This window comes from Sceloporus occidentalis, unplaced genomic scaffold (genome assembly GCF_023333645.1).
Source record: "Sceloporus occidentalis isolate IW3139 unplaced genomic scaffold, rSceOcc1.0.p SCAF_14, whole genome shotgun sequence".
In the NCBI taxonomy this organism is placed as follows: Eukaryota; Metazoa; Chordata; class Lepidosauria; order Squamata; family Phrynosomatidae; genus Sceloporus; species Sceloporus occidentalis.
In genome coordinates this window covers 5,952,255-5,978,785 of record NW_028316994.1, presented here as the reverse complement: position 1 = coordinate 5,978,785, position 26,531 = coordinate 5,952,255, and the positions used below count along the sequence as shown (strand labels likewise).

The window sequence follows — 26,531 nt, the reverse complement described above, 5'->3', positions numbered from 1 at the left end:
AGAAGTCATTTTCTTTTCCCATCAAACATGGTTTAAAAACCTTTTCCCCTTCTTCTGTAGGTTGTTTGGAAACTTTTGCCATAGAGTCTAACACATTCACCTGTTTACCTACTGCATCCTGATGCTGAAAGCTGCTTTGAGTGTTTTACGCCTTTCAGTACCATTGCTTATATTTAAAATGGAACACAAATACACATAATTTAGAAGTTTCACTGATTGAGAAATTGTATGTTGGTTTGTCCTGTTTCATTCTGTCTGTTTGATGTATCATTTGGTCTGGGTTCAATCAAATATCTCAGAATTGTAGACTCTTATTGTTCACTATGTCATTAATGGAAACAGTGTACTGGTGGATAACCAGCAAGAAATAGTATGTAGAGAGATCTTGTAGCACTTTTGAGGCTAACTAAAGAGGTTGGCAGCATGAGCTTTTGTAGACTTAAGTCTACAAAAGCTCATGCTGCCAACTTCTTTCTTTAGTTAGTCTCAAAGGTGCTACAAGATCTCTCTACAGCAAGAAACAGTTTCATTTAAATCTTCATAATAATGCCATCACAGACCAATTTGTGCCCTGGGGTTATGTCATCATTGTGATTCTCGGAGCTTGGAAAAGTTATTTTCCACAATTTCCCTTGGGGTGATGGTTTGTGGATTATGGGACTTGCACTCCAAAAGGGACCTTTTCCAAACAGGAATATAATCTGTTGCAATCTCAACATTTGCTGGTCAGCTATAGATTTCTATTTGGAGGCAAAGCTTTGGGCTCAGTAGGACCTAGACTAACGCGGTTTCTAAACAGCCAGTATGCTAGTGCTGGTCATACTGACACTTTTTATTTACGTTATCTCTTGGATAAACGAAAACCAAATGTTCTTCACAAGGTGGCAAAATTTTGCTATATTGTATGTAAATTACGCCCCCAACTGGTTGCTGACGAAAGCTGAATTGTTTACAGCTGACCTGAAATCGTATCTGAAATTGTATAGACAATTTTTAATAACCGTATGTGTAATTATTATATTGTCAATTTTTGTATTGGTCAATGACCGAATAAAATTTTACTACTACTTACTACTACTACTACTACTACTACTAGTGCTACAATCAGTCCTCTATATCCATGGATGTTTTTTTTAATCCTTGGATTCAACCATCCATGATTTGAAAATAATCCAAAAAGTTAAACATTCCAGAAAGAAAACCTTGATTTTGCTATTTTATATAAGGACATGTTTGACCATGGGTTTCCATATGGAAGACATCACTTGACTCATCAAGGACCAGAGGGTTTGCAAATATTGTTTAAATCCCTATTGACATACCAGAAATTGGGTAAATTTGTAAAAAAAAAAAAAAAAAAGGAAGAGGGGAAGAAAGGAAAAGCAATATCTTCACCAATGCTCATTTCTTTTCCATCTCTACTCCTGGTTTCTAGTCCTGTTCTTCACTGTGGTATAGGTGCAAGTCTCAGTGTCATCATCCAATTCTTCCACCCCCTGAATGTCCAAGGATTTGTGCTTCAGTTCAGCATAGATGACATTTTTGATTTGGGTTTGAGGGCTGGACTCTGGAGGCTGCAAGGGAATCAGATGCAGTCAGAGATGTAAAAGTATCCAAACTAATGTCCTTAACTTAATGATGTGAATGTTGTTCTTATGTACCTTCAAGTTGACTCCAATTTACAGCAACCCTATCATAGGATTTCCTCAGCAAGATTTCTTTAAAGAAGGCTTGGCACTGCCATTCTCTAAGGTTGAGAGAGTGTGCACAAGGTCACCCACTCGGCTTTCCCTAGCTGAGCAGGGAGCTGAATCCTACTCTCCTATGGTCCTAATCCAACACTCAAACCACTGCATCATGCCAGCTCTTGTTTTCTTGGCAAGATTTATTCAGAGGTGGTTTGCCTTCATCTGAGGCCTTTGCCTTCATCTGAGTATGAGAGTGTGATTTGCTCAAGGTTACCCAGAGGGTAACTGAACAAGGATTTGAACTCTGGTTTTCCAGAGTCATAGTCACATAGTCCAATGCTCAAATCACTATACCACACTGACTCCAGGGTATTAATGCCTGTCCATTAAATTAGCCCAAACTTAAGCAAGTAGTGTGTGTGGGATTTTGGGACAAAACAAGGCACTTGGGTGGCAAGGAGAGCTTGTAAAGCAGAATGGCTCCTGGAGACCATATCCTGATACTGGATAAGGATGGGTGGGATGAAGTTCCCTTGCAACAATATATTTGGTGACCCTTTTCAGTTGTAGTGCAAAGTATTTTGATTTTTCTTGGTCTTGAATGAGTAATTCAGACTATTTGCTTTCTAAAACACCTGTCCTTGGTGAGCTGAAAACTATTACAACTGGTTTGTTGTTGATATGAATTAACATTCTCTTTGTGGGTATACCTATAGGAATTGCCATGAAGTGTGTCTGGATTTCAAAATGTATGACTACACTGCTGCACATAAGTGGTACAGTGATGATCGGGGGTATTTACAGCTTGCACAGGGTCAGAATTATTATTATTATTATTAACCTTTATTTATAAAGCGCTGTAAATTTATACAGCGCTGTACATACAATCTTTTTAATTGGACGGTTCCCTGCCCTCAGGCTTACAATCTAAAAAGACACGACACAAAAGGAGAAGGGAGTGGTGGTGGGGAAGGGGCCTTTCTAGTAGGATAATACATATAAAATACATAGCATTACAGGAAATGATTCAATAAAACAGACAACAAAGAAACATCAAATAGCAAGTGACAGTTATGCAATGCCTGGGAACGCTTCCCTGAACAGGATGGTCTTCAACTCCGTTTTGAAGCTGGTTAAAGAAGTGATGGCTCTTGTTCGCGGGGGAAGAAGGTTCCAGGAGTGAGGGGCAGCAAGTGAAAAGGGGTGAATCCGAGATGGGGCAGAGGAAATCCTGGGCTGGGACAGCAGACCTTGACTACCAGAATGGAGGGCCCTACTGGGAAGGTGAGGAGAAATAAGGTCTGATAAGTAAGGAGGGGCCAGCCCATGGAGGGCTTTAAACGTTGACAGCAAGAGCTTATACTGAATGCGGAAAGGAAGGGGGAGCCAGTGAAGGGATGCCAACACAGGAGAGATATGGTCAGAGCGGTGGGCGGATGTGATAATGCGTTGCAGCTGAATGCTGGACAGAAATTAGAGGACGGAGGTGAGAAAGAGGAAGCCCACCCAGCCAGGAGGATGTTACAGTAATCAAGTCGTGAGACCACTAGGGCATGAATGAAGTGAGGTTTGTTAATTTGGGATTTGCTTTGCAATACATTGAATTATTTGCTGGTGACGGGTGGGGGAGCCTTACTTATTGACAATCCAATTCAAGTCACTGATTCTACCATTTGGCAAGCTTAATAACTGAATCAGAATGTGAAGTGGTCTAAATCTACTGCACTGGTCATAATCCAATTTATGGTCTTGGCATTTTCAGTCTACAAGTATCAGGATTAGGGGAAATGTTGCAGAAACTGTTCTTACCAGATTCTCCATTGGGATATCTTGATCAGTCAAGTAGCCTATGGATTAGGAGGAAAATCATTGAATTTTCAAAACATAACGTGTGGTCTAAAATAAATGCTAGGAATGGCCAAATCTAGTTAAAAATAGGGATGGACAAATATATCCAATTTGGTTCCTACCAGTTTCACCTTTTTCAATCTTAAATCTACCCTCCCCTATTATTACATCATTTTGCATTTTTTTAAAAAAGTCTCTAATTAAAAATGGTGTGCATTTTTCTGGTTTATGTGTCCAGATGTTGCTGTTGTTAATTGCCATCAAATCATCTTCAAGTTATGGCAACCCTATAAATGAGATAACTAAAAAAAAAATCCTGTCATCAGGTCCTGAAGACTCAGAGCTATGGCTTCTTTGGTTGAGTATATCCATCTGTATAGTGGCCTTCCTCCTTCCCTACTATCTCCCCCTTTACCAAGAGGTATAATCTTTTCTAATGAATCATTGTCATGATATGTACAAAGTATGATAGCCTCAGTTTGGCTGTTAGGGAGAGTCTGAACTTGATTTGTTCTAGGACTCATTTCTTTCTAGGACCACGATATACATAGTTTATATACTTTTGCCTGATTTATGCATTTTCCCCATATTTTCATGAATAGATGCATTTTTGTGCATGCTTTCGCCTAATAAACATATTAATGTATGTATTGTTTGGTCAGAAGTACACTTCAAATTTAAAAAGATATGATTGTCTATCTCAGTTATCGTAATTTGTTGTTAACTGCAGTCAAGTCAATTTACATGAACCTATGTAAATGATCCTTGAAAGGATGTCAGTTTATAATCAAACCCCATTCAGTACTGCTACCCTCCACCCATTTCATCCCACATAGGTACTTACAGGCAGGCTTGGCTTCCCTTTGAGGCTTTAACACTCGGAACTCACCCCTACTAAACAGCAAGAAGCAGAAGAAAAGGAAAATAACTTCATTACAAGTGGTTATCCAAATGTCTGCCTTCTTTAGTCTTTCTCCTTCCCAGCAATCATACCAGCAGCCCTCCAGCAGAGTGTAAATATCTGCATGTGGCAATATCTTAAACCAGTACTACATAGTCCCAGTGCAAAACAGAAACATTATGCAACCCATGTAAATGCGATGATGCCGTTGTGGAATGAGCAATGAACAATTGCAAAGAGCAACCACAATGCACAACACTGCTCTATGGGCACCTTTACTTGAGCAACATGTCAGCAGAATTCTTGGGTCATTGGGAATGATGCAGGCGTGTGAGTGTGCGCACCCCCACCCACCCCCATGGTATTGTGAATGGTGCAACTCTGTGTCACTAACAGGATCCCAGCCACTGCAAGAAAACATTCTCCCAATAGCCATGGCTAGTAATTCGGTCCCCCAGCCACACACTATCCATATATTTTATTTCATGCTATCTCACACAGTTCAAAGATCTTGGCCTGAATCTTATTGGCTAGTCTCAGCTATAGTAAACTCACGGAATCAATAACTGAATGGTAAATGAATATGTAGGTAAATAAATTGATTCAACGGGTCTACTCTAGTTAAGACTGACAACAGATTTAGGCCCATTTCTAACCCACTTGGGCTGCACCTGCACTGCAGAAATAATCCAGTTTGACACAACTTTAACTGCTTCACTTCAGAGTGCCACAACAAACTATAATTCCCAGAACTCCATAGCACTCAGCCATGGCAGTTAAAGCAATGTCCGTCTGGATTATTTCTGCAGTGCGGATGCAGGCTTGGTTCTTTCCCCCCTCAGAAAACGCAGGTGTCCTACAATGCCCAGTCTAACCAACCAGCTTCATTCTCAAATAAACCTTTTATATTTTTCCTCACAGTCCATAAATCCCATCTTAAAACAGTGTGTGTTGTGTGTTGTAATGGAACCTAGGACTCCAGGTTTATCCACTCACCAGGGCTAATCAGATGTGAAGGAACTGCCTATGGCAGCAGATTCTGGATGTCATGAAAGGGCAGCAGAATTATTTATTGCATTTGCTGTTGTAATTAACTGCCGGTCTTCCCCCAAATATGTGCACCCAAATAATGTGGCTGGTTTTGGATACCATGCAGCTTGATTTGGATGGAAGAGACACATTTTTATGCATTTTGTGCTTTGATTCAAGCAAACAAACAAAAAAGCATCTTGGGCTGAGCACATTCTCCACCCATTTCCGAATTGTGGTATCAATCACTGCTTGCTCATTCTAACATGATACTCTCTTCCTCTATCTCCAAAAGAGTTCTATGGATGGGGTTAGCATTAGATGGATTTATTGTCTTTGTTCCTGGCCCATTTCATTGGAATCTGCTTCCTTTTTCAAAGGGAAAGGTACAATGTACAGAAGACCTTCAACACAGTGCAGGGCAAAACTGGATTCTCTTACCTGTTTTTCAACACTGGCTGTGGTTCATCTGTAAACAGACATAAAATCAATTCATTGTGAGTTTCTTCTCTTAAATCCACACCCAGTTATCTGGCTCGCTTATGTTTATGACTGCTTAGAGAAGGGGTAAGGAAATAAGTGCATTGAGGCTGTTCCTGTGTTTCTTATTTCCTTTGGATGCTGCCTTCTCCAGTTGTTCTGAAAGCAAATGGGATTGCAGCAAGCCGGATCAAATTCCCTTTTAGGAGGATTTGGTTATAAAGATGGTCTTCTCTTGAAAAGCTTACCTGGGCTTTAAGAACTTTTCAAGAGGCTTTGCTTTGTTTCAACCTCAAAAAGCACAAGGCCTTTTTAGAGTCTTTTCAGAAAGAAACAGGGCCTTTTCACTGGTGGTATTTTCTCTCTAATACCTTCTCTGTGATCTGCTGCCAATTTTTAATTGAATTTTAGACTGCTGCTTAAGAAGAGGTCTTCTCTTATACATTATACATTACATACATACAGTATACACTACTTGCTTAGGGGTTGTAGAAACAGCCCTGAAGGGGTGACCCTTCTTCTGAACAACGGATGTGTGGTTGCCACGGCCCCAATTTGGCCTTTCCAGGGTGCAAAAAGGAGCTGCTCCTTTTTGTGTCCTGGAAAGGGCAGAATAGCTGTGGCAGCATGGCTATAATATGGTGCTCCTTCATCGTGGTCCACTGGTTCTAACTAAAAGCCACTGAAGTCACTCCTCTCCAGAAGTTCACACCTACCATCACGCCTTCTTTTGTAGCAAAGGATGACTCCAAATAATAGAAAGAGGAAGAAGAGACCAGCTATTCTTGCTCCTATGTGAATCCTAGAACTGCTTAATTCATCATCTGAAAAAAAGATGAGCCAACAGTTAGAGAAGAGGATGGTGGTCTGCTTTAGGACTGAGCACAGAAACACCCACCAGTACAATCCTACTCTTATATGTATAAATTGCTTGTTATGTTGCTTGGCTGGATAGAAAATGTACACGCGCAGTAGCTACCTCTTTCATATCCTCCTACATTTCACAGATGAAAGTTATTAATATCATTAATGAGGAAGGAAATGGAAACTAGGAGAGGATGCAATAGTTTCCATTTTGTTTATTCTACTGGAAAAGGGAGAGATTCTGCCCTCTCTTTGCTCCCCTCTGCTGAGTTAACTGAGTGCTAACTATTTTTGCACTTGTTTGCAGCAACTGAAGGAGGCTGAGGACAAAGGGGGAAAGTGAGAGGAGGAGAGAAAAGCTGGGATGTTTTAAAAATAGCTGGGGGGGGGGGCGAAATAGACAACGGTGGATTAAGCAGGATTGTCCCTGACAAATCGGAGCAGTTGGAGGGTATTATAGTTCATGGGCTTTTTTTGGGGGGGGGGGGAGCAAGACGAAACAGTGAGAGAGAGAGAGAGAGAGAGAGAGAGAGAGAGAGGCAGAAAGACAGACAAACAGAGGGTGCATCTCCATTATAGACATAATGCAGTTTGATACTACTTTAAGTGCTATAGCACCATCCAACAGTATCCTGGAATTGGTAGTTTGACAAGGTCTTTCCCCTTCTCTGCTAACAAGTTGTGGTGCATCATAAAACTACAAATCCCAAAATTCTGTAGGATGGAGCCATGGTAGTTAAAGTGGTGTCAAACTGGATTATCTCTACACTGTAGATGCACCCAGAGAGAGAAGGGGTAATGATGAAAGTTGGGGAGAGAGAGGGAGAGAGAGGGAATGCAGGGCATTGGGAAGAGAAAGACAGTGCAAGACAGGTCCTTATTCATCACACTGATGCCAGGATATACCATTCAAAAACTGCTTCAACTGTACTTGTGATGACATCAGGTTGTGTATCACACCCTTGCCACATTTGCACAGTATTTTCATCTGCACTAATATTGTTATCACCAACCCATTTGCCTCGCCTTGATTTTCATGATTGGTTTGCTTTAATATGTATACGGTTTTAAAAATAGCTGCAATAATGCTATTGCAGCATGACAGCATTATAGAGCACCCAGTACTGTCCAACTCTCTCATCATGAGATCTCTTATGATCTCTCATGACAAGGCATTGTCCCCAAATAAGAATTCTGACCCTCCCAAATAAAAATTTCCTTCAGTCTCCAAATGTCTAGTTTTGCAGAGAATGAAATTATTTACACTAACATTTTCTGAGTTTGCATTCCTTTGGTAACTTTGCCAGCCTCTTTTCTTTGGATGCATAAACTCTTTCTTTAAATGCTCACCTTCAATTTCAACTTATTGCAAGGCTAGAAATTTTGGGGACCGAAAGAACATTTCGGGGTGGGGGGAGTGGAATTCTTTTAATGCTTTCATCCCCTTCTCCTTATAGCTACACTACTGCATCCAACTACTGTACATACTGATGTATAAGCCTAGAAATTTTAGTCAAAAAATTAAACCAAAACACCCAAGTTGGCTTATCCACAGATCAATGTAAGTACCATACTTTAACTTTTACCAAAAAAAAAAATAATGTTGTGTTATGTGTGGTTTGGATGGAGTTTGCATGAGCTGCTATTGTCATTGTGTTTTTAAGTTGAACTAATAAAATGATATTTTTTAAAAAAAAACTCTTACCAAAAAAAAGGAACCAACCCTTGGTGAAAGGCAACAGTATAATCTGTCCTGGAAGCACTGACCCTCTTCTATTCTCTCATTCATCCAGGCTTTAGGGTGAACACAAGCAGTTATGCCTGTTGGAATTTTGTAAGTTCTTCAGCACTTTGCTTCATCTTTTAAACCCTTTATTCCATGCCCCAAAGTTTTACCCGTGACCTATCCATGGGCCATATAAAATTCCATAATTTTGGCCCCAAAACCTACCCTTGTCTTATACATGAGGTTGACTTATAGTTGAGTATATACGATAACTATGCTTAAAAATAATTACCGTATTTTCCGGCGTATTAGACGACTTTTTAACCCCTTAAATCTTTTTGAAAGTTGGGAGGTCATCTAATACGCCGGGAAGTCTCTGCTGCCGGTGCGAGGGCTGCCGGCCTTCTCCTCCTCCCAGGCCCCGCTGAGCTCAAGAAGGAGCGGCGCGGCCTGGCGCGAGGGCCGCCGGCCTTCTCCTCCTCCCAGGCCCCATGGAGCCCAAGAAGGAGCAGCGCGGCCTGGCGCGAGGGCCGCTGGCCTTCTCCTCCTCCCAGGCCCCGCGGAGCCCGAGAAGGAGCGCCACGGCCTGGCGCGAGGGCCGCCGGCCTTCTCCTCCTCCCAGGCCTGTGGAGCCCGGGAAGGAGCGCCACGGCCTGGCGCAAGGGCCGCCGGCCTTCTCCTCCTCCCAGGCCTGTGGAGCCCAGGAAGGAGCGCCGCGGCCTGGCGCGAGGGCCGCCGGCCTTCTCCCTCCTTGGATTTTAAGGAGGGGCTCTTATATGGCGAGTATATCCCAAACTCTATATTTTTACTGGAAAAGTTGGGGGTCGTCTTATACGCCGGAAAATACGGTAGCTTTTCTAAAGTCTCAAAGAGAATAATGAGGAGCAAGACTGGCAAACACCAAAATGGATACATACCGGATATCAGAAGCTCCACTGGGTCACTAAAGGGTGAGAAGAGAAAAGGTCTTTTCAAATATGCATAGCTACAGCTGTATTTCCCTTGGTGCTCTTGACTGACGTTATGGATGGAAAATTCAGCCATGTCAAAGTCAGGCTTCATGGTCCACCTTCCTGTTGTTCTCCCAGTTAGATGGAGGTAGAATTTCATGGGTCCGTCCCTAGTTTTGCAATGGATCTTGACTTCTGTTCCAAGGGCAACTGGTCTGCTGGGGTGTATGGAGATTTTAGGTCTAAGTAAGCTTGGATCTGTGCTTAGAAGGAAACAAGGACTGAGATGTGGTAGGGACTGGATCCTTTAGTATGCCTGAGCAATGTACATAGTACTTATCACATAGCCCCAAATGGAAGGAAGAGGATTAATATTACACTTATGGAGAATAGACAAGAGGTTGCAGAGCATGGTGTTACAACAGATAAGAAGAGGTGACCATTGTGCTTGCCTCTTAGTGGGGGAAACAGACTATTTTTCTCAGTGCTACTTGCAAAAGATGTGTGTATGTGTGGGTGAGTGCCTTCACATTGCCTGTCAGATTATGGTGAAGCCATGAATTTCATAGGGTTTTCATAGAATCATAGATTTGGAAGATACCTCAGGGCCACCCAGTCCAACCTCCTGCCATGCAGGAAGACACAATCAAAACACCCTCTATAGATGGCCATCCAGCCTCTGTTTGAAAACCTCCAAAGAAGGAGACTCCTTAGCACTTCGAAGAAGTGTGTTTCACTGCTGTAGGCAAGGAGGTGGTTTTGCCAGTTTCCTCCTCTGAAATAAAGTCTACAGCACCTGATATTTCTTGGTGGTTTCCCATCTAAGTACTAAACAGAGCTGACCCTGCTTAACTTCCAAGATCAGACCAGATCTGGTGCCTTAAGATATTAAGGTCAGGGAGAGAAAAGTGTGCTTTTGTCTAGTCCTAATCCCTTTGTTTAAACCACTGATGGAAATTGTTTAATATTTGCGCCACATGCAGCCAGGGATCTTTTGGACCCCTACCAATTCCCCTCAAAGACTCAGACATCCCCTTCCAAAAAAATAAATAAATCAGCTGAAAAAACACCTGGAAATGGAAAAATAATTAAAACATTGTAGAGCCAGGTTTGACCATATAACACCTATTCTGAAAGATCTCCGCTGGCTGCCTATTCGCTTCCGAGCACAATACAAGGTGTTGGTTATTACCTATAAAGCCCTATATGGCTTGGGCCCGAGTTACTTGAGGGACCACATCTCCCCATATAATCCGCCCTGCACACTCAGGACGTCCGGGAAGAACTTGTTGGAAATTCCATCTTCCAAACATGTTTCTACATCCCGGATGGCCTATTCAGTGGTGGCCCCACAAATTTGGAATGGTCTCCCCGAGGAGCTCCGTCTTGTGACCTCCCTGGAAACATTTAAAAAGAGGCTCAAAACCTTCCTCTTCTGTCAAGCCTTCCCCCCTGTAAAATGAAGCTGTGTATTCCCGTTCCCATCGATTCTCTGCCTTACCCTGTTGAATGATTGAGTTCAGATTTTGTATAATTTGTATTAGTGGATTTTATCTATTTTTATGAGATGTTTTTAATGGTTTTTATATGGTCTGTAAACCGCTTTGATCTATGAAAAAGCGGTATACAAATAAAAATTATTATTATTATTATTAAAGCTGTTCAGATCGGCAAAATTCCATGAAACAGTCAACTGTCAACCCTTCCCCAAGGAAGCAGCCCAGGAGGTGGCAGAAAATGAGTAGTATCGCTTCCAGAGTGTATCCACACTGCACAACTGTTGCAGTTTAATACCAGTTTAACTACCATGGCTCCATTCCATGGAATCCTGAAATTAGTCATTTGATGAGGGACCTACAATTATCTGGTTGTTTTCTTACTAAATGCTCAGCAGACCAAGAGCTAAAATGACTTAAAACAAAACAAAACAAAAAAAAAACTTGAGACTGGAAAGGTAAAGGAAAAGACAGACTGTTGACACCCCGTGATTACCTCTGATCAGCAATTCCACAGGTTCACATAGTTCAGAGGAGGGAGAAAACACATCAGTCTGGGTCTGGTAACTACAGCTATAGTTGCCTCCCTGTTTTTGACTTCCAGTGCTGATAACAATTTTGGCTCTATTAGCTTTTATCAACTGGGGAATTGTATGTTGTTCAGACTTCTGGAAATAGAACCTTGAGGCCTTCTCTTCGGTTTTTTAGTAGAGATGTAAAGTCATCCCTCCATATCTGTGGCTTTGATATTTGCGGATTTGATTATTCACGGATTTCATTAATATGTTCTCTCTAGGACTGTCTGGGTCCTCCAATGCAACTCTGTGGTCAACTTTAACTAAAAATTGCACTGAAAGACCATTTGTAGCTACTCCAGTGCCATTCTATGGTCAGTGTATGTTGGACATTGACCACAGAGTTGCACCGGAGGACCTAGAGATTCCTAGAGAGGTGTCCTCTCAGGTAAAAACAGTGTTTTTTGTTATTTTCGGTTTTTCTATATTCACGGGGGTCTTGTTCCCCTAACCCTAGTGAATATGGAGGGACAATTGTACTCCAAAAGAGGAGCCCTGGTGGCACAGTGCTTAAATGCCTGCAGCCACTCACTCACTCACTCACAACCATAAGGCAGCAAGTTCAATACCAGCAAAAGGGCTCGAGCTCGACTCAGGCTTGCATCCTTCTGAGGTCGCTAAAATGAATACCCAGATTGTTGAGGGCAATTGTCTTACACTTTGCAAACCACTTAGGGAGTGCTTAAGTGCACTGATAAGCAGTATAAAAATGTACTTGCTATTGCTATTCTCCAAGGGTGATTATTTCAGTGGTTGCATGGAGATTTGGGGTCTGGGAATTGTTGGATCTGTGTAAAAGGAGAGGTTCGTTGATAAATATTTCCTTCACATATCGACATGTCCCATTGCTCTTTGGCACTTTTCTCAACCAGAAAGATAAACAGAGGAGAGGATAGCAGTAGCACCATTTCTTGGATCTCAGCTTCACAGTCCCACAGTGACAGTATTGTATTGCACTGCCCTTTTCCATCCTTCCCTCCTGACCTAGGAATGGTCTGAAACCTCTTAAGCACGTTTTTTATCACATGCCTCTGTGCCCATGTTGGAGGCATCTGCTACCCAATCCAGACTTCTCCAGCACTTTTAGAAAGAACAGGACTTTCCCATTCTTTGCAAAGTACAGGAGAGGAGTGGATCAGGTGCGGGATGCCATGATCAGGTACAGGTTGCCTCCAATCTGGGCACAAAAGTAAAGAGGTTTCAGCCTCTGCCTAGGTCTGGAGGGGAGGACAGAAAAGGACAGTGCAATAATCTCCTAAGTGTTGACTCCACATTATCCCATATGGAATAGATCTTTTGAAATCACTACCACAGATTTTATTCATGGCTATCTTTAATTAGCCCTATGCTTTCAATAGGTCTGTTTTAAATATGATTAGTTGAAGATCCAGCCCCAGGAGGTGAACAGCTGTTATAGAAATCCATGCCATGCATTAAAATCCAAGGAGAAAGTGAGAACCTATTTCCATATGTAATTTTTTAGTTCCATCAAAAGTGGCTTCATATCATGGCCAACCATGACAAGACAGATCTTGTCTGAAGGCTTATTCATTAAACATTTAATGGTGATAGGATTTCCACGAAGTGATACCCTCACTAGAAGACAAAATGATTGTGGGCTGAGGTAGCTGAGGATCTGCAAGAAGAAGGCAGGCACAGTTTAGGGTATCTGATATAAAACCTGCCATTTTCCATCCAGAAATGGGATATTATCAGAGGATATTCAGAACCATCTGAAACCACTTCTGACATAATCATGCTGTAACATTTCTGTTGCACTCTCACCGCAGTGGCTTCTTTGTGGACATTCCTACCTTTTTTCTAGCTATGCTCTGATGGTGTTTTGCATGTAGATAAGCTGACAAGTCCAACAGAATTCCAAGTTCAAGAAAACAGGCTTCAGTAGTTATTGTTGCTGTTTACCACCTTTGAGTCGATCCCAACTCATGGTGACCCTGTGGATGAGACATCTCCAAGCCCCCCTATCCCCCACTGCTCTTCTTAGGTCTTGTAGATTCAGGCCCATGACCTCCCTGATTCTCCATCTAGCATGCGGTCTTCCTCTCTTTCTACCACCCTCCGCCTTTCCTAGCATTATTGTCTTTTCCAGTGAGTCATGCCTTGTCATGATGTGGCCAAAGCACAATAGCCTCCACTTGATCATCTTGACTTACAGGGAAATTTCAGGCTTGATGTGTTCAAGGACCCACTTCTTTGCCTTTTTGCTGCCCAAAACAGTACAAACACCGGTACTGTTTGTCTTTAGTATAACATCTTAGTAGTTACAACTCAGTAAACCTTTATTCTGCAACTATAGGTTGCAGAGATGTTGGTTGTCTGAATTAAACAGCAAGCATTAACACTGACTAGTTAAATAGTACGTTATTTCACATTCATGGCGGGCTCAGTTCTCATTTGTTATGATTAGTAAACACATTTTCCCCTCTCTTTACCATATCATCCTTTTTGTTCTATCCCAGCTACATATATTTCCACATGGAATGACCTCCAGCAGCCATGAGTCTTATCTCTCCACCTGGGTCTGAAATCACCAAGTAGTTGTTATATGGGTTTCTACCGTATAACCGATCACACCAGTTCCCTACATATTTTGACAGGATAAAAGTATATGCAACTCCTGACATAAGCTTCAAATTACCCTTTAAACAAAGTTATTTCTCTCCTTCCTTTGCAGTAGCCCTTTAGCATTACTATCTTACATTAGTTAGGAGTTAGGATGATTTTCTTTTATTGCCAATTTTCTTCTTTCCCTTGCTTGACCTCTGTTGAATCTGCTATCCTGGGAACAGTCACTATGATCTAATCTGCGCTGCAGAAATAATGCTGTTTGTCACACCTTTAACTGCCATGGTTGAATGCTGTGGAATGCTGGGATTTGTAGTTTGTTGTGGCACCAAAGCTCTCTGACTGAGAAGGTTAAATATGTCAAACAATTACAAATCCAAGAATATAGTAGCATTGCGCCACAGCAGCAAAAGCAGTGTCAAACTACATTATTTCTGCAGTGCAGATTAGACCTATGTTTCTTGGCTGCAGCCATTCTAACTACTTCTGGAATGAGAAAACAGTTAAAATTGAACTGTAACATTATAACTGTATAGTGTGAAAGGGCCCTGGAACAGGAGAGCATATCTCCTGCTTGGTTGGGGAAAGGCATGGCAGTGCAGGCTTTCCCTGCTTTAAAGCTTTTGCCAGCATGTATAAAGTAGAATTTAAAATGGCAGACATTTCTTTCTACTTTGGAAGCTTCCCACCTCTCTAGCTTGTTACAACTATTGAGAAGAAAATTGATCTTACCTGTTATCAGTAGCTCCAAAGATTCACTGCGTTCCCAACTGGACTTGTTGATGGAGTATGAGCATGAATACAGCCCTCCATCATCTCTGTTCACACGATTGATGGAAAAGTTAGCCTTTCTTCCATCCACATCTGCAACAAAGTTGGTGGTGTGGTTTCCTTTCCACAGGGAGAACGTCACCCCCGAAGAGTAAGGGCTCTCACAGTGAATTGTGACATCTGATCCCTCCAAGACTCTCCAGGAAGGACTCACAGAAATGGAGGGAGCATGAGGAATTCTCCTTGATGAATAAATAAATAAAACCATTGTAAGTGTTCAGGTTGGGGAGAAACACTACAAGTGTAATTCAGCATAGCTCAGCATAGAGTGCCCCTGCTCCAAACATGGCCATTATGTGCCTCATGAGAGCAGGCATAGTTGGAGAAAGATCTGGCTATGTCCCTGTAACCAAACAAGAAATGATTACATCAGTGCTCAGTTTCAATGAGATCCTCCAGCATTTTCCACAGTCGGTGCTCTAATCATTTTGCATCTGGCTACAGGGACATAGCTAGATGCTTCTCTGACACTGCCCACTCCACATAAGGTAGATAATGGCCATGTGGAAGGGGGCAACAGAGGCTGTACATTAAGTTAGGAGAGGCTTTGGGAGCTGCAAAGGATTACCAATCTCTGCATTGTCCCCAAAAGAACATACACAGGCATAAGGAAAAATTGCATATGCACATGTTCCCAAAAGGATGCCATCCTACAAGTGATACCTCATGTCTGGGGTTATTTCATGTCAGAGGGGTGACATGATCACACACTTTAAATATCCTAAGGGCTGCCACAAAGAGGAGAGTCCAAACTTGTTTTCTGCTGCTTCAGAGGGTAGAAATAGATCTAATGGTTTTACGTTACAGAATGGCAGATTTCGATTGAACATTAGAAGGAACTTCTTGGCAGTGAGACCAATCCAGCAAGGGAACCAATTGCTTAGAGAGGTGGTGAGGTCTCCACTGGGTGTCTTCAAAAAGAGGCTGGACTGCTGGGAATGCTTTAGCTGGAGATTCTGTACTGAGCAGTGGGTTGGACTCAATGACTAAAACTTTTTTGGATCTTTGTACAATTTTAATTGGTTTCTGTGGAATCATTTTTGTTGGGGGTAATTCGTTCTCATCCATTGTGTTTGAGATGTTTTTAAACTGTGTTTAATTCAGTGCTGTCTAAATCTGATGGCTTATTTAATTGTTTTAAACTGTGGTTCTCTAAAATTATGATTGAAATTTTTAATCTGTTGTGAGTCACCTTTGGGCCTCAGACTGAAAGAAAGATTGGATAGAAAGTAAAAGAATCAATAACTAACCTTTACTTACTGTTCCTTTGTAACTCTTCAAAGAAGCATATTTGTAGTGGCTGGATCCATTTAACAGTAATAGTCCTACTATTTTTTCCTACTCTGAAGTGATTTATAGGATCCTTTTTATATAATAACAAAATATTGGTTATCCGGGATTTAGAGATTATTGAAGTCATCCTGAAACTAGTAGCTAGAGGGCTTATCCAGAAAGGAAAACAGTCACTGGAAATATTGAGCCTTTCCAGTTCTTTTTGTTTTGATTTTACCTACATCTTCATGGTTTTATATCCAAACTCCTTGAAATATCCTGGGTTTCCCTCCTTCCCCTTCCCTTGTGTCCTTTCTTCCCTCCTTCCTACTGATCACATGCCACCCTTTCAGAAATTGACTTTCACCAATTTTCACTGAGCCCATCTTATTTTTATTCTTATTATTTTTATTTCATATGAAAAACTACAAATATCATTAGTAATAAACAGGTTGACAAGCCAAACATAATCAAAAGACGAATAAATTGAAGCAAAAGTAAAAGATGAAGATGGATACTAATGGATAGGGTTATAAAGATGAAAAGAGCTATGGTGGACTCACTGGAAATCAAAACCTTGCTAAACAAGACATAGTTCCAAAGTTCTAGATGATGGAACTAGAGGATGGTCAGGTTATTCAGGAGTTATAGTCAAAGTGTTAAAATGCTTTAGCAATATTAAACTGGTTAAGCATTGGGATCATTTTCTCTTCCTATTTCCCTCATTTGATCTCTGTTGAACCTGTGTTCAGGAAATTGTCACTATGTTTCTTGCCTGTGGCCATCTCAGTTCTGGTGTAACATGAACAGAAAGCCGTGGTACATTTCATTGTGATAAATACTTGGTTAGTTTAAACTGTCCTAGGAAGTGGGAATGAAAACTCCTTGGTAATGCTAGGAGTTCCCTAGAAATACTTTGGAGTGAGGAGAATGTTATTTAGATCTCCAAAATAAAATTGGTTTGTGCAGAAGCAATTCCTACAACTTTTGAAGACTTTTTTTTTTTTTTTGTCTTGAGAAGCTCAGGTTATCTTACTCCGTGTCCAGATCTCTGGCTAGAATCACAGTAAGTTGTACAGGGAAATTCATAGACTGCCATGAGTAGAGCACCCAAATGGCAACATGATTAGCTTGTGAAGATTCTCATATCACTGCAGTGTCCATCCACATTCACAAAGAAGAGAGTAAACCGTATCTTATAATGTGAAAAGTATTTGTACGAATTAGTGTAGCGAATGTAAGAAGACCTAAGAGAATCTCTCAATTTCAAAGCTCTGAGAGTCAAAGGAACCAGCATGATATTCTCCATCTACTGCTCTCATTCACAGCCTACTCTTACCTTTTTGAATCATTTCCTTCTGATCTGGAGAGCAGCCTGCAAAGAGGAAAGAGTTATTACAGAGATCTTTAGCAATCATTTCTTTCTGTAGTGTAGTAGTTTGAATCTTGGACTAGGACTGTGAGAGATCAGCATTTGAATCCCTGCTCAGCCATGAAAACCCACTGGGTGACATTGAACAAGTTACACTCTCCCGGCCACAGGGGAAAGCAATGGCAAACCCACGCTGAACAAATCTTGCCAAGAAAACCCCATTGTAGGTTCACTTTAGGGCTGCCAGAAGTCAGAAATGACTTGAAGGCACACAACAACAATTTATGCATTCACAAAGAAGGTTTTAGCTAAGATAAGTTTCTTTATCATGTTTCCAAAGCCAGGGCCAAGGTGGGAATCATGTGGCCTTCCACGTGTCATTGCAACTCTTATTGTCCCAAACATGCATAGGCAATAGTAAGTCATGCTAGAACATGTGATACAACAACATTTGAAGAGCCACATAATTCCCATCCCTGATTCCCACCCTAGGCTTGTATACTTGTATGCACCTTCAGGTTGCTTGTTGACATATGGTAGCCCCATGAATTTCATAGGGGTTTCTTAGGTGAGGAATACTGAGCAGTGGTTTTGCCAGTTCCTTCCTCTGAAATATAACCCACAGCACTTAGTATTCATTGGCGGTCTTCCATCCAAGTGCTAACCAAGGCTGACGCTGCCTAGCTTTCGGGTATTTAGTCCTCTGGTCCAGACTTTCATCTCCCCAAAATATGTAATTATCAGGAAGTGAAAGCGGGATGCCTCTGCCTATGCATATTATTTTTCCTATTGCCAAATAATCACATTCACATATGACCTTGAATTGCCATAGAGCTGTGTTGAGCATCTATGGCCCTCCAGGTGTTATTGGACTGGCAAGTCATGCAATATCTCTGCATTTGCTGTGCCATCAAGATGAGAGAAGAAATACAGAAACATCTTGTGGTCCACTTGTTCTCTACTGCTGAGATAGAGACAAGGCTAAAGAGGCAGGCAGTTTCAAGCTTAAACTCCATACATCTCACTCACACACTGTCTCATGCACACTTCTATCAGTAATGGCCCAGTCCAGATCCCTGTCTGATCTGCCCCAGTTTAGTGATTCTTACCAACAAAAGAGAATGCTGAGAGCAGGCATCATGACACGGGGAAGTGAGGGCTCCTAATAACCAGTTCCAAAGTCACACTGTCTCTAGCTCAGTTGCATGCTGTTCACTGTGAATGTCCAGATTACATCTGAAGCCACAGGAAACAGATAACACAGCTTCATCCTCAGGCTGAGCTTCCTCAATCTGTAGAAACAATCTCCTGCAATCAAACATCAAATGACATAGAAAAGCCTATATCATAAAAAGGGCTTGCATCTGTTCTTATATCAACTTACTCTTGCCTTAAGATCATCAGCTCAGGCCTATGTAATAACTCCCGTTATTACCCAATGACACATCCATTACTGCTTACGCATGGGACACGAACAAGAGAAGCATGCAGGGATGTGTGATAATCTTCCCCCCAATTGTGCCATTAGCACAATTTAATCACAGTTTAACGATACTTGCCTCCTCCATATGATAGAGGCGAGCTCATATATATGTGGCACAAAGGGAGAGGCTGCATTGGCAGCCTGGCATCAGAATGCCTTGTCCATAGAGATACAGCTGGCTCCAATATGACAAGTAAAATAAAATAAAATAAAATAAAATACATTCTGGTACCAGGCCAACACTTAAAACAATTTTGTGACTCTAGCAATGTCAGTTTTGTTTCCCTTGCAAGGTTGTGGTTGTTGTGGTTTTTTACTATCTTTGCCTGATGACGAAGCCAGTGAACTTTGAAAACAAACATATTTCTTCTGGTTGTCCTAATAAATGTGTCACTAATGTACAGTTTGCTTTTTCGATTTTGGTTAATGGTCAACCCTGCTACACCTACATTTTGGGGAGAAGCTGGGAATCCTGAGGATTTTCATATAAAACATAGTTTCCCCAGCCTATGCTCACAGCACTCCTTGGTTTTCTTGCATATAGTATAGCATTGCAAAAAACAAAACAAAACAAATAACAACAACAACAGGGACACTGTGAACCCAGTGATATCTAAAGAAAATGAGGACAAATGTGCATATCAAATTGTGCATGTTCTAAGCTGCTCTGAGCAGCTCCTTGCATCCAAATGATCACATCTCTTTCAAGTCTTAAAAAGAAAGTCTACAGATAACCACTAGATGGCTCCAGCACTGTTATAATATATTAAAAGGTTTTACATGCTGCCTTTAAGGATGAAAACCCTCCCCAAATGGCTTCCAAAAAATTACTAACAACAGCAAAATTTTATTCAATGCAATAAAATATTTATACGTGCAAGAGCTAAAAGACTACTGAAGTTACAACCTAGAAAAATACTAAAACTAACAAAGCAAACTAGTTAATTTGACCCCAAACAGTCCGACATCTGGTATGTGTGAAGGAAGGTCAGGAGGAATTCCCAAATGTAGGAAGATGTGCATCTGATGAAATGCCTGAAAGACAAAATCTAGGGGAAAGGGCTTAAAGATATTACTGGATTATCTTTCCCGTCAGCCCCAACCAGCATGGTCAATGGTTGGGGTGTTTGGGGTTGTAGTTCAGCAATATCTAGAGGGCAGCAGGCTCCTTGGCCCTGATCTACACCAAAGAAGAATTTAGTCAAACTCGGTTTCAACACCAAAGCACAGGAAGGATGAGATTCCTGAACTTCAGGACCTGGGACAGCTCCAATAAGCAAATGGCCCTTTATGTAGGAGATCTGGACCTAAATCCTGTACCATGGACAACAGGTTCATGTTACCCTTCAGAAGGCGCACAACTAACTAATTCTATCCTCAGACAAAAGATTGTTTGAGGAAAGAGGTCATTCTCTAGGGAAATGGTAACTCAGATCTTACTTTCACCAAAGTGATTTTTTTTTGTTGAGGTTTTAACTTTTTGGGAGTTCATAGCATCTGCATGTAAGCCAAGAGAGTGCAAGACCTCCGTAGGCAATGAAGTGATGAATTAGGGCTGGGAAGAAGACTAACTGGCTATTTAAGCCCCATCATAAAGTTATATATCATAATCTCTTATGTAATAACTTTATGATGGTGAAGCCATATCACAGGCTGCAGCTGCAGTGCAACAATAATGCAGTTTAACAACACTTTAGCAGTTATGGCTCAGTGCTATGGAATGCTGGGATTTGTAGTTTGTTGTGGCACCATAGCTCTCTGACAGAGAAGGCTAAACATCTCACAAAACTAAAAATCCCAGGATTCCATACCACTGAGTCATGGCAGTTAAAGCAGTGTCAAACTGCATTAATTCTGCAGTGCAGATATAGATATAGACATGATATGCAACCTTGCTAGGAAACTCCAACGATGTTTGGTGGGCACCATGCAAGATATCTTGTGTTGACAGGGCTTCCCTCTTTGCAACATGCCCTGATGTGCAGCATGTCCCAAGGTGAAACATGTCCCAATGCACAATGTGTGCCAATGCAGTGTCCCAATTTTCAATGTGTCCTGATGTGCATTTGGACACTTTATACATGGGAGTGTTGTGCAATCATTATATTCCTAGCACTGTTTGTGTAATGCTCCTGGAAATGTAGGAGACTATAAGCAATATGCAACATCACAATTCACCTTTACCTCATCTTAAGTCATATAGTTGTTGTTTTATGCTTTCAAGTAGTTTCCAACTTATGGTGATGCTAAAATGACTCTATCATGGGATTTTCTTGGCATGTTTCTTCAGAAAGCGTTAGCCATTATCATCCTCTGTGACAGTGTCACTTGCCCAAGGTTACCCAGTAGGTTTCCATGACCAAGTGGGATTTGAACCCTGGTCTTCTCTCCAGAGTCATAGTCCACCATTTAAAACACTTCACCACACACTGGCTCATATTTGGGTGATGTAAATCCCTAACAGGATGCCAGCCTTTGACTATTGGGTCAACCTCAGGGGTTGCATTATATATATTTGCATATATATATAATGAAATATCATGGAGGTGAGACCTAAGTCTAGACATGGAATTCATTTATGCTTCATATACGCCTTATACACAGAGCCTGAAGGTAATTTTATACACAATACTTTTAAAATAATTTTGTGCATGAAACAAAGGTTGTGTACATGGAAACATCAGAAAACACAGGTGTCACTATCTCAGCTGCCCATGTCAACAATTTTGGAGTATTTAAGGAGGTCACTGTGAGAAGAATGCAGAGAGGTCGGGTCAATCTAGTCACTGCTATATGGGAATTTCAAAGCTAACATTTGTTGCAAACTAGCTATGTAATTTCTTCCATATTTTTAAAAGAAGGTATATTGGGAGGGGAGAGAAGCAATCATCAAAATGACAGCTGTACCAAAGAGGCTAAAGAAGCTTCCACCTATCAAAATGATTTTTGCTTTCCAAGTAAGTATTGCTTATCTTTGTACTGAATTACATGTGTGATCCTTCACCCAGTCAGGAGGTAAATGGGAGACTTTAAACTTTACAAAGCGGTAAAAATCTAATGTCTGCCTTTCCATTTATTTGCCTTGGCATCATAATTTTTCTCACAGTGCCCATGATGCTAAGCTTGGTTGGGCCAATGCTATCAGTACAAGGGGAAAGGGGTTTTAATAATGTGCCATATTGTTTGTATTTGCTGTTTGTCTCTTTTAATGAGCACGCTTCTAATTGCTTTTAATTCTACTAGCAGTTTAGTATGCTGTGCATGTCTGTTGTTGTTGGGTGCCTTCAAGTCTTTTCTGACATATGGCAACACTAAGAGGAACCTATCTTGGGATTTTCTTGGCATGTTTCTTCAGAGAGGGGCTGCTATTGCCAGCCTCTGAGGCTGAGAGAGTGTGACTTGCCGAGGGTCATTCAGTGGGTTTACATGGCCAAGGTAGGATTCATACCTTGGTCTCTATAGTCATAGTCCAATGCTCAAACCATTACACCACACCAAGATCTTTTATTCAGAGTCTTCAAAGTTACTGAGTTTCAGTTTGGTTTTTTTGCCATTGCTTCTCAAATGTCACCTACAGGTTGTGTCTCCCTTATCCGAAATCCTTAGGACTGGAAGTTTTTTGCATTTTGGATTTTTAAAGGTTTTTTTTTTTGGGGGGGGGGGGAAATAACTGTATTTGCATAGATGTACATATAGATGTAGACCTGGAGATAGGACCCAGGTCTAAACACAAAAATCATTTATATTTCATATATGGCCTTATGCACATAGGCTGAAGGTAACTTTCTACAATATTTTTAATAATGTTGTGCATGAAACAAAGTTTGTGTACACTGAACCAACAGAAAGCAGAGGTGTCACTATCTCATCCAGTCATGAACAAAGTTTTGGTTTGTGGCTAAGGGAGACTTTGCTTGTCTATGCAACATACTTCATTAAAATTATTCCTAGTTGCACATTATGGGGGCTAAAGACCCAGGCTAACATTAGGCATGGGACTTATATCTAAATTTACTATCAGAGTTTTGTTGCATCTCTGCAATGTAGCTATGAATTGTGAAGAGTTGTATATGTTTTTAATCCTACCATTATGTAATAATGGGATGTGTAGTACTCATAGTATGTTTTAGAGTGTTTTAGAACTGTCATCTCAGACACAGGTACTGAGATAAATCAGAAATGGAGGCAAACTCAGTCAAAGTCTTTCGTAAGGAAGCATTTGGTTATAACAACAAAGAGAAAGGGGCGGTGTAGGAAAGAAAAGAGAAATGTGTTTATCAATTTTAACAAATAACAATTAAGCTCACCCGAAGTCTGGATTATGTGTAATTTAACTATGTGATTACAACATTTGTGGGTCAGTTCTGTCAATGAAAATCACCAGATTGGGCCTATAGTGTCTTAATATAGTTTGTGAGCTTTTACTACTGAGCCTGAATTTCTGAACTTTGGTGTCCTGCTGGATTTGACAGAATTCAGAAATTTATGTAATTTAGACTGTAATGAAGGATCTCTCACCCATTTCCCCATTTCCTTCTCCCAAGCCACTCCAGAAACAATCCATGGACCTCCTGTGGCCACCTTGGCATGCCCTTTGGGACACAATTCAACTGCAAGAGCAGCTTGAAATGGTCACAGAAAACCCTTTTTACAACATATATCATAGACATAATGGAATCATGATAACCAAATGAGAGGCAGGCAGGAAGGAGATAATTATATGTATTAATTTGCTTGTTTGTTTAGTTAAGGCATACTCCACTTTCCTCCCAACATGGAACTCAAGGCAAATCACAGCACAGATACAAACCAAATTCAGCTTTTAAAAAATATATAATTTAAAAAGTTTTTAAAACAATTCAATAAGCTATCCTATTAAAAACAGCACTGTCTTTAAAAAAACACAACAATGGCATTTAAAGCATAGCAATGAGGGGGAAAGCACAGTCCATGCTATTAAAAGACCCCTTTTGCCACAATGAGTTATTAGCCAAAAGTCTCTTGGACTTCTGTGGAAAGAGAACAGTGAGGGAGCCAACCAAAGCCTCCTGTGGGAGAGAGGTCCAAAGCCTTGGAACAACCACCAAGAAGGCCTATTGGAAATCTATTTGAGGTATACACCTCCAATCAGTGGCGTCTTTATGTAGATGAGAGGAGTGCAGACCACACTGGGTGACACCCCAGAGAGGGCTGTCACCTGGTGGAATAGTATACCCAGAGGGACTGGCATGGTAACTGGGCAAGCAAGAAAGGCATCTTTCCTCAGTAGTGGCGGCTCCTGGGGAGTTGCCTTCAGAGTCTGGCATAGCTGCAACCATGCCAGACCCTGAAGGCCTTGGTCAGAGGGCTGCCAGAATTGTTGCCTGGCCGGACCCTGAAGAATTAAATGGGTGAACTAACTTCAGATTCTGGTGTGGCTGCAGTGACACTGGACCCTGAAGAAGTGTGTGTGCGTGTGTGTGTGTGTGTGTGTGTGTGTGGTGACAACCCCAGCAGCGGTCTGGGTGGGCAGAGGCAGGACAGTTCAGCCCCCATGCACCAGATGACACCAACATCAGCAACACCACTGCCTCCAATATGTCATTTATGCATGTCACAAATCTCTGCATAGTGCAGTTGGCCTTCTGTATCCATGGATTCTTTATCCATGGATTCAAAATACTGAAAAAATATATAAATTCCAAATAGCAAAGCTTGACTTTGGCATTTTATATAAGGGACAGCATTCTACAATACCATTGCATTTAATGGGACTTGACCATCCACAGATTTTGGGATCCATGAGGGATCCTGGAACGAAACCCCAGTGGATACCAAGGGCCTACTGTACTGTTAAATTTGTGTCCAGTGGCAACATTGCAAGTAAAGACTTCAGGAGTAGATGGATGTCCATTGGGTAAGAATGTGCCTCCCAATGTATGCACAATTGCACTTCTGCTACCATGAACTGAATGCGGACATCAGTCACTGGGCAAAGATGGTCAACCGATTCCAGAAGGGAACTGACACATGCATAAGACACCAACAGGATTCCAGCCATAGTCCAGCCACACATGACCTCTGTTTTGCAAGAAGGGAAACGTGAAGCCACACTTTGCTCTGAGATCTGTGTGCTTAGAGAGATCAGTAGTAATCCAAGCAGACACCTGGGACAAACTGGGAGTTTTCCCTGTTGCCAATCTGATGTGTCTCTTTTCATGATGTTACTGATATCCTAAGGGTTGCTTTCATGTTCTCTCTGCTCTCTGTTCTAGCTCACTTCCAAGCATGTACCAAGAGTAATACAGAGCAGCATCCTGAGTAACTATTCTAATTCAGTAGAATTCTTACAGTGAAGTCCATTTTCTTTGTTTTTCTTACACTTTCTTAAAAAATAACCTGGGATCTTTCCCACTACACAGCTACTGTAGTTTCATTCTACTTTAATTGCCATGGTTGTGTCCTATGGAATTCTGGAGTTTTTAATCTAGAGAGACACTAAAGTTATCTGCATGAGAAATGTAACACCCTTGTTGTTGTGTGCATTCAAGTCATTTCCAACTTTTGGCAACCCCAGAGGAACCTATCATGGGGTTTTCTTAGCAAGATTGTTCAGAGGGGTTTGCCATTGCCTTCCCTGAGGCTGAGAGAGTGTGACTTGCCCAACGTCACTCAGTGGGTTTCATGGCTGACCTGGGAATTGAACCTTTGTCTCCAGAGTTGTAGTCCAATACTCAAACTACTATGCCACACTGTGCCTCCAGAAATGTAACTATCCCTCCCTAAATATATTTTGAGTGTTTTAGTGTTTGAGCTGTTTTTCATTATGTTTCTAATAATGTTGATTTTTATTTCCCCTTTAACTATTGAAAATTAATGCCTGAGCTGGATGTGTTTCAAATTATTGTAACTCAGCTTAGATCTCGTTTTGGGGAAAAGATGGGATGCAAGTGCAAAAAATAAATAAAACTACAAATCTCAGGATTCTATAGGATGCAGCCATGACAGTTAAAGTGCAATCATAGCACTGTGTTGTGTGACAAACACCCTTATCCCCCTTCATGTTTCCCCCTATTATGTTGAAGGCATGAGAAACAGAGGTAGTTAATTTGTTTGCATGAGTCACAAGGCAGTCTATTATCAGCATTAAAAAAGGTTAAACCCAAATTTCCACATGAAGGAAAGTACCATGGCAGGAAGTGATCATATAGGCCTCCAAAACAGTTTAGTAGTCACTTCCTCTCTAAGCATTTCTCAGTTTCATTGGCGTTAACTCTTAACTGGATTTTAATTATCAGTCACTGTCTTCTAGAAGCCAGAACTATCTCTTGGGAATCTGTAGCTGCATCCACACTGTAGAAACAGCCCAGATTGACACCACTTTAACCACCATGGCAGGGGTAGGCAATCTTTTTGAGCCGGGGGCCGGGTTGCTGTCCCTCAGACAACTG

The 26,531-nt window shown here is 41.3% G+C and overlaps 1 protein-coding gene across 1 annotated transcript; it reads right to left on the bottom strand.

Annotated features, from left to right (window-relative positions):
• Window positions 1–1,398: 1,398 nt before the first annotated feature.
• Window positions 1,399–15,182, bottom strand: LOC149303671 (T-cell-interacting, activating receptor on myeloid cells protein 1-like). The gene is made up of 7 exons (XM_089480802.1): window positions 14,876–15,182; window positions 9,454–9,744; window positions 6,663–6,770; window positions 5,908–5,935; window positions 4,381–4,430; window positions 3,498–3,535; window positions 1,399–1,574 (listed from the first exon to the last, which is right to left on the bottom strand). The coding sequence occupies exons 1-7, from the start codon at window positions 15,180–15,182 to the stop codon at window positions 1,419–1,421; spliced, it is 978 nt and encodes a 325-aa protein (XP_089336928.1). The 3' UTR covers window positions 1,399–1,418.
• Window positions 15,183–26,531: the final 11,349 nt, after the last annotated feature.

Coding starts and splice junctions, on each gene's coding strand:
- LOC149303671 (XM_089480802.1), bottom strand. CDS start 15,182: ATGGTTTTATTTATTTATTCATCAAGGAGAATTCCTCATGCTCCCTCC. Junction 6,771..9,453: donor AGTGGAGCTTCTGATATCCG/GTATGTATCCAT, acceptor TCTTTTTTTCAG/ATGATGAATTAAGCAGTTCT. Junction 3,536..4,380: donor AAGGGAAGCCAAGCCTGCCT/GTAAGTACCTAT, acceptor CCTAATCCATAG/GCTACTTGACTGATCAAGAT.